This window comes from Phalangium opilio, unplaced genomic scaffold (genome assembly GCF_054372755.1).
Source record: "Phalangium opilio isolate 3A_F unplaced genomic scaffold, DU_Popi_V2 ptg000046l_1, whole genome shotgun sequence".
NCBI classification, from domain to species: Eukaryota; Metazoa; Arthropoda; class Arachnida; order Opiliones; family Phalangiidae; genus Phalangium; species Phalangium opilio.
The window spans coordinates 3,715,066-3,724,154 of NW_028324169.1; the positions used below are offsets into that span (position 1 = coordinate 3,715,066).

At 36.7% G+C, this 9,089-nt stretch overlaps 2 protein-coding genes across 2 annotated transcripts; both read left to right on the forward strand.

Annotated features, from left to right (window-relative positions):
• The first annotated feature begins 1,987 nt into the window (after nt 1-1,987).
• Nucleotides 1,988-6,152, forward strand: LOC149676377 (uncharacterized). Its single transcript, XM_089838705.1, has 8 exons — nt 1,988-2,609; nt 2,724-3,304; nt 3,359-3,436; nt 3,514-3,878; nt 3,933-4,342; nt 4,412-4,517; nt 4,588-4,802; nt 4,870-6,152. The coding sequence occupies exons 1-8, from the start codon at nt 1,988-1,990 to the stop codon at nt 6,150-6,152; spliced, it is 3,660 nt and encodes a 1,219-aa protein (XP_089694831.1).
• Nucleotides 6,153-7,034: 882 nt separating this feature from the next.
• Nucleotides 7,035-8,123, forward strand: LOC149676378 (uncharacterized). Its single transcript, XM_089838707.1, has one exon. The coding sequence runs from the start codon at nt 7,035-7,037 to the stop codon at nt 8,121-8,123; it is 1,089 nt and encodes a 362-aa protein (XP_089694833.1).
• The last annotated feature ends 966 nt before the right edge of the window (nt 8,124-9,089 follow it).

Below are 9,089 nucleotides of genomic sequence, written 5' to 3' on the forward strand. Positions count from 1 at the left end.
ATGTATCTACTAAAGTCTGCGGTTTACACGTAATATATTTCCTGTTACTAATGTCTAAAGGGTGGTCTTTAAAAAAAATTATTAATACCTATTGTAATAATACTATGTTAAATGATATTATGATAACTTTGCACATTTACCGGGAATTAAATAGGAAAAGAAAATGTATGCTTCGCCTCTAGTAAATAAATATTCTTAAACAAATGCTGATTTTTTATCCCATCGGGAAAATATTTATTTTCTTAATTTGTTTTTATTTTTTATTTTATTTAATTTTTCTTTAAAAAAAACTTGAAATACCGTCACCGTCCACCAATCCATCCTCTAGAGACGGTCTAGAGTCCTCCGTTGGTTGTTGGAATCTTGGCCTTTTTTGAGCCCTAGACCGTCTTAGGGGTGGCGGCTGAGTTGGTGGTGGTGGTGCCATTGGTGGTACGGCGACTGCGAATTCCTGAGGTTGGGGAGGTGCAACCGGAACTACGGACAGGGATGATGTGGCTACATCCATCGATCCTCCGAAAAGGTTTAGGAACATCTCCCCGCGCGCTCGGTTCTCAGTGGAGATTCTCGGGTCCCTTAACTGCACCTAACACACGCACACACACACACACACACATATTTATTAAATTTTCATTCTCTTTATTTATAAATAAAAGTTTCTTATATTACTCACCTCCATCACCCCGCCGCAATTGCAGAATTTTTCCCTCAGTTTTCTTACATTCGGGAAATATGGGAGATGCACCTCCACAACACCCCTTTCCTCCATGCATACCATTTCATTGAAAAACATGTTGTGCATGACTTGTATGGTGTTAACCATTTCCTGGTAGGTGAAATTTAACTCGGGACGCTTAGCCCCGAACCACGAGTAGATTAAAATGGCTTTAGTCTCCGTACTAGTCATTTTGCGCTTATGATTTTATTACCCAAAGTTCCGTATTTATATACAAAATATCCACGGCTTGTATAATATGATATATTATTTATCCCCACATGTGTTTCACGAACATTGAGGCTCTAAGTAACTATTAAGGATTGGATTAAATAAAAATTATACTAAGGATGTTATGTTTTGATGGGTGTATTCGAAGTTCCCGAACTTTCGATGTCTTTATTGTATTATTTATGTCATATTTATATCAAAATTAACAGGTGCTAATTGAAAGAATGAACGTTGAATTTCTGTTTTGTTCTTTTTCTTAATTCCCATCTTCTATAGTAACACGTTATCACCAGCTATAGGATGGAACCAAACATGTTTTGCTAGTAAACCCCCCCCCCCTTGAATTGTATTTCACTGCTTCATTTAATTCTGTTCCCTCTACAGTAACCTAATATAATTTGCCAGGTGCTATATGAAAGAATCAAATATGTTTCCGCGTCTAAACATCAATCCTCCAAATTTTGTCGCGTTGTTTCCCTTAACATAGTTATATGAAGTAAACAAATATGTTTTGCGTGTAAACATGGCCCCCTTCAAATCCCGTTTTACTTAATTTTCATCTTGTATAGTATCCTAATTCTTCTATACTCACACAACCTAATTTTGTCAGGTGTTACACGAACGAGCCATTTTTGTGGATCTGTTTTATTATTATTATTATTTTTTTTTTTCCCGATCGTTTATTTTCAGGGTAATAATTACGTTAGACGTTTAATGAAAGGGGGGGAGTTTGGGTGTATACGGGGTGGAGATATAATCCAATACTTTGTCTATTGCACATGTGAATCAAGTATTTTGATGTAGTTGACGTTGATTGATTAATCAGTGTTACCTATATAATCGAATTCAGCTCCCCTTAATTATTTATATCCTGCAAACCATCCGGGAATCCCACAGCATCCAACCTAAGGTATGTCTCACATTTTTATTAGTCCCTCTGTTTCCACAATCTCCCTAACCGGGAAAATAGAAATGAACCACGTGATATTATAATGGATGGATATAGGTAAGCCTGTATTCAAAACACTGGAGGAAAAAAAAATGGAGAAATTCGCCTGCACCATTTGCGGGAAACCTTTCACCAAAAACTGTAACCGTCTACGGCATGAGCGAGAAACTCATCAAAAGACGTCTTTAGTTTGCCAAATTTGCGGGGAAACTTTTAAACGGCACTATCTTTTTACAAGGCACATGAAAAAACACCCCGAAGTCTCAAATTTATCTACCCCTGCAACACCCTCGGTACCATTTACATCGAGAACTTCACAGTCGGTAACAGCGGATGCACCTGTAACAGAAACGTCTTCCCACCCCTCTTCCCCTATTCCTAGTACCTCCCAACAAAACTCGAATACACAGCTGAACACCGACCCTCGAATAGAAACAATGAACGTTTTAGGGGGTGCTGCTTTCTTGGCGCGTTTTGACGGTAATGACGCGCTCGACTTTACATCTCTGATAAACGAGTACAGAGGGGAAATAATTAACTATCTTAAAAAACATTTAAAGGAGAAAAAGGGAATTAAGTGGTATTTAGTTGCTAAAGTCAAATTTTATAGACAATTAGCGAACTCGACTGATGAAGTAGAGTGTGAACCATATTTCCGCAGTTTAACCCAAACTACTATGATGATGGATGCAATCCACGGTCAATTAACGAGATGTATAGTAAAAATTTTAAACTCAATGGAAGCGTTTGAAAATCAGGGGTCAGGGTGGAAAATCAAAAACTTAATTTATATTCAATTGAACATTTGTTCGTATAAACCTCTTATAGGTGGAACGTACATTAAATTACCAAAAAAACTTTCTGCTAAAAAGTGTTTAATAAACATTCAAAACAAAGACGATAAGTGCTTTCTTTGGAGTATCTTAGCTAAACTCCATCCCGTGTCAGGGCATAACAAAGAACGGGTTTCTAAATATAAACGGTACGAACACTCGCTCAATACTTCAAATATAACCTTCCCCTTTGAATTAAACTCCGTGAGACTTAGAAAGTTTGAGGAATTAAATAATCTTTCTATAAATGTCTTTGGTTATGAGGAAAATATATTCCCACTATACATCTCTGACAATAAATGCGAAAAAGGACGACAAATTGACCTACTACTATTCGGTGAAGGAAATAAGAAACATTACTGTGTAATTGACGATCTTGACCGTCTTTTATCCGGTTTCGCGAGACACAAGGGACCTTCATTTTATTGTAGATATTGTCTACACCGATTTAGCGGTATCAATGCGAAAGTAAGGTGCGATGAACATGTGAAGGAGTGTTCGGTTTATTCACCACAAAAGATCGAAATGCCTGAAGACAATATATTACAATTCGATAAATACGAGCTTCAAGAAAAAGTAAACTCCGTCGATTACTTTAAAGGACTGTATCTTCACCCATAATATTTTTAGGTTCCATGGTCGATATACGCCGATTTTGAATCGGTACTGGCGAAAGCGGATTTATGTGAAAAATCTCTTTCTGCTACAGTAAAACTTTCGGAGCATATTTGTTCGGGGTTTTCTTACAACGTTGTCCCGTCTAATGGTAGATATTTTTAATTCAGGTAACTCCGACGTGTTTTATTTATAGATTAAGGTTCGATATAGGTGTTCCGGCTAAACCCGTTACATATAGAGGGGAGGACGCCGTGGAAAAATTCATCGATTCCTTGCTAGTGGAGGATGAGATTATACAGGAGAAACTCCGTAATCCTGTACCTATAACTTTATCCCCTCAACAGGAACTCGCGTTCCAACTTTCTACAACTTGTTACATATGTGGTGAACTTTATGTTGATGATTTAAACAACCAACCTGTTCGCGATCACTCGCACATAACTGGTGAATATAGGGGTAGTGCACATTCATCGTGTAATTTAAAGCTTCGTCTGCCTAACTACATCCCCGTTTTACTTCATAATATGTCGCGGTAATTAATACTCACACTTAAAATTATTATAAGCGTCTAATACACAATTCGTAGGTATGATGGTCATCTTTTAATGCAGAAAATAGGGATGTATAAGAACCAACGTATACAATGTATCCCATCGAATTCCGAGACCTATATCTCCTTTTCTTTAGGGAATTTAAGGTTTTTAGATACGTATAGATTCATGCCGAGTAGTTTACAAACGTTAGTAGAAAATTTAGCGGAAGGTGGTTTAGCCTCCTTCAAAATTTTAAATTCAGTTTATGAAAAGGAGAAGGCTGAGTTACTACTACGTAAACAGGTTTACTGTTACGATTACATAAGTGATGTTGAAAAATTCAACGAAACCAGATTACCCTCAAAGGATAAGTTTTTTAACAGACTGACAGGAGAAAATATTAGCGATGAGGATTATAATCATGCACTTAAAGTGTGGAGTGTGTTTCAATTGAAAACCTTAGGTATAGACCGCTCTCTTCAGTTAAAAAATTGAAGTAATTTCAAGTAATTTTGAAATTTCTAACTCCTAGGTGATTATCATGATCTTTACGTGCAAGCTGATACACTCCAATTGGCGGATGTATTTGAAAATTTTAGGTCGATGATTAGCGATAACTACGGAATTGATTGTAATAGGTATATTACCCCTCATATTTTTGGTTTAACGTATTATAACCCCCCCCCCCAACCTTTCACCCCTCTACAGAACATATACCGGACCGGGGCTGTCATGGATGGCTGCTCTCAAAATGAGCAAGGTGAAACTGGAATTATTTAAAGATCCAGACATGCATCTGTTTATTGAATCTGGCGTAAGAGGGGGAGTATCTGTGATTTCCCATAAATTTTCGGAGGCAAATAACCCTTACATTGCTGAATCTTACGACCCTTCTAAACCAACCAACTATTTGTGTTATCTTGGTACGATAATAAGGGTGGACTATTAATGAAAAACAGATTTGCTGTAAAATATTTTATTTCTTTGAAGATTGTAATAACCTGTACGGCGATGCTATGTCAAAACCACTGCCTATAGATTCGTTTTCTTGGGTGGAAAATGATGAGCTAAAATCGCTTATGGATGAAATTAGAAATATACCTGATGATTCAGAGACGGGATACATATTACAAGTTGATCTCGAATACCCTCCCGAATTGCATGATCTTCACAATGATTATCCCCTCGCACCCGAGAAAAAAATTACTAGCTACGATGAACTCTCACCATTATCGAAAGATATTCTAGAAGCTACAGGGAGTGAAGGGGAGTTAAAATTCCCCAAGCTGGTACCTAACTTGTATGATAAAAAATATTACGTAGTTCATTACAGTAACTTAAAATACTACTTAGAACTCGGGATGAAACTTAGGGTAATTCATAAAGCTCTTAAATTTAGACAAGGGAAATGGTTGAAGCAATATATTGACTTTAACACCTTAAAAAGGAAGAGTGCGAATAACGCTTTTGAGAAAGATCTATATAAATTATTGAATAATTCAGTTTTCGGGAAAACAATGGAAAATCTAAGATGTAGGGTAAATTTCGAACTAGTCCATACACCCGCAAGAATGGTGAAACTAACAGCCTCTCCAGCTTTTGAGAGAATTACTGTTTTTAATGAAAACCTTGTCGGTGTTCATATGATTAAGAAGAAGCTAGTTTTAAATCGCCCCATTTATACCGGTTTCTGTGTTCTAGAATTATCAAAACTCACTATGTACAAATTCCACTATGATTTTATCAAAGCGAAGTACAACAATAGAGCTTTGCTAAATTTCACGGATACAGATTCCTTATTGTATTCTATTCAAACTGAGGATGTATATCGGGATTTTAAGGAACATATGGATAAATTGGACACCTCCGATTATCCAAAAAACCACTTCTTATTCAGTGAGTCTAACAAGAAGAGGTTGGGTGTGTTTAAAGATGAATTAAATTCCATCCCAATAATTTCCTTCTGCGGTCTTAAACCAAAAATGTATAGCATTAAATCCCTCGCGGGTGAAAAGAAAACAGCTAAAGGCATATGTAAAAGAATGATTCAAAGGCATGTACGTCATGAGGATTACAAAAAGTGTTTGTTTTTAAGAAAAAACACTACGACGGACATTATTCGCATAACGAGCCAAAAACATAAACTTTTTACAATCCATCAAAAAAAACAATGCTTAAATTCCTTTGATTCAAAACGATATGTTTTAAAGGACGGAATTACGACGTTAGCATTTGGCCATTATAAAATTACGGATGAATTCGCTGATTATTAATTCGGAGGTGGTTCATTCGCTATTCCCCCCCCTCCCCCCTTTAGTCCCATTATCTCTGTAAACTAACCCCCCCCCTCTTTAGAAATAACACTATTTCAAATTTGACCAGGTTATTGTAGTTTCTGATGGTGGTGGTGGTGTTGGAATTTTTATTAATCTAGTTTCAGGGCCATGGAAAATGATAATGACACTCTTGAAACCCTGAAAAAACATGGATTCGCGCCTGTTCCTCGAACAGGTAGTCTCCTCTGCCCTCACTGCGAGGGGGGACTTAAACATATGCCTGGTGACAGCCAGTTAGATTATTTCTGCACCACTCGGAACTGCGTGAAATTTCGACGATGCGTTTTAAGCCAGACGAAAAAGGTGGTTTGGATGGCCACGCGAGCTACATCCCGTCGACTGTTGGATGAGAGAAACTTTTGCGAACACTGTGGAGGGTTCAAATATACAATTAGGGGCGAGTGTCCTTGTCATGAATGGCGAAATTCTGATTGCGATGATTCGCTGGAAAATGTAAAAAAATGGTTAAAGGAAAATATATGAAATTATGGATCATTAATAAAATATGGTTTATTTCTTGTTTTGAGAAAAAAAATCACTTGTCATATTTTAATGTAGTTGTATATAACGCTATGGTAATTAGTTCTAGGAATCTTGTATATAATGTGACAGTAATTAGTTGTGGGACGCATTTCAAGGGAGGAGGATGAGGCGAACGTTAGTCATTCCTCTTGAAGTCGTGGAAAGGTTAGAAGCAGCTAGAAAAACTAGAAAACGTAGAGGGGTGAAGGGTATTTCTTTGGATTCTTATAAGTCCTTATTAAGAACATTAAGTTCAAAAACACCTCGTATTTTACATAAAACTAGAAGAAATCATAAATGAAGAATTTTCCTGAACTCGAGAAACTCTACCATGATATAGCAAACGCCGGAAGCTACGCTGGTGTAAACCAACTATATAGATCCGCTAAGGATAATGGGATAAAAGTAACTCTAAAAAACGTGAAGGATTGTTTGAAGCACAATGATGTGTATACCCTTCATAAACCAGTTCTTCACAAATTTAAGCGAAATCGTACTTTAGTGTTTGGAATAGATGAAATTTGGCAATTAGACTTAATGGATCTAAGAAACCTATCACGCGAAAACAGGGGTAACAATTACATCTTAGTATGTGTTGACACTTTCAGTAAATACGCATTTTTAAAGGCGTTGAAAAATAAGAAAGGCGTGACGCTTGTTAAGGCATTTAAGTGCATACTTTCCAATTCTAACAATAGAGTCCCACGTCTCATTCACGTAGACAGGGGGAGTGAATTCTACAACCAAACTTTTAAGAAATTCATCCATTCTCGAAAAATGAAATTGTACTCTACAAGTACAGATACAAAGGCATCAATTTGTGAGAGATTAATAAGAACGTTAAAGGCACGTATGTATAGATATTTTACGAAATCGGGTTCTAGGAAATACATTCATATCTTAGATAAACTTACTTCCGCCTATAATAACTCGCATCACAGAGCAATTAAGATGAAGCCAATAATGGTATCCTCTAAAAATTCGAAGGAGGTATGGTTAAACTTGTACGGCAATCATGACTTTTCCCCACCCACCGATTATCAGTTTGATGTTGGTGACATTGTACGGATTAGCAAGACTAGAGGGGTGTTTGATAAGCGCTATCTACCATTTTGGTCAGAAGAACTTTTTAGAATAATTGAACGTATCCCTAGGACCCCGCCTGTATACCGGTTAAAAGATTTAAACGAGGATAAAATTGAGGGAATTTTTTATGAAAATGAAATTCAGAAAGTTGGGAAAGATCTTAAGAACTGCACGTTTAAAATCGAGAAGGTTTTAAGGAAAAGAAAAACAAAGAATGGTGTTCAATTATACGTTAAATGGTTGGGTTACCCCGAATCTTTCAATTCTTGGATTTTTAGTAACGAGGTTACAAAAGCATAGGTACCTCTCAAATCCATGTCATTCGTCTATGGGTCATGAAATGGATACGTGGTATTTGAAATTTATCCACCCCTCAGCTTGGTTAGTTACAGGGAGTTCGCAAAGTGGGAAGTCGGAATTCGTTTTCAAAATCTTAAGAAACCTTGAGAACAGCATCACGCCTAAAATACAACGAGTTTGCTATTGTTACGGGGCCTATCAGAGTAAATTCGAGGAATTGAGGAAAGTGGAACCCCTTGTAGAATTTCACAATGGACTCCCTCAAAATCTAGATGACTTTTTCGATCCGTCTATTAACAATTTAATAATAATAGATGATTTAATTAACGAGTCCAAAGATAATGTTAACATCGGAAATTTATTTATTAGAGGTTGTCATCATAATAGTTTATCAGTCATATTGCTTTCTCAAAATTTATTCAAAAATGGGAAAATCATGCGTGATGTTTCTTTGAACTCCCATTACATAATTTTAATGCGGAATCCTAGGGATCAGGGGCAAACAAAATATTTAGCGAATCAAATGTATAGTCACAACCCCAAACATTTAACCAGTGCATTTCACCACGCTACTTCGAAACCTTACTCCTATCTTATCATAGATACCCGTCAAGAAACACCCGATCTGCTTAGGCTGAGAACTAATTTTCTAGAGAAAGAGTCGATGATATTTTACATAAATGACGGTGGTTTTTCTAAATGATCAGCAGTATGAGACGGTACAGCACCTTAGACGGTCACCCTTTGAGGGATATTTCTCATCCTCTTTCTAACCCTCAAATAAAATCCGTGTGTGAAATCTGCTTAAATATAACGAAAGGGAACGTTGTTCTTCCATTGAAAGTAAAAAATAGATTTAAGCGGTATAAAAACCTAATTAGAAAATTATCAAAGCGGAGAGTTTCACTAAAGGACAAACGGAAAGAACTTTCTAAATCACAAAACGGGGGTTTTCTCCCATTACTG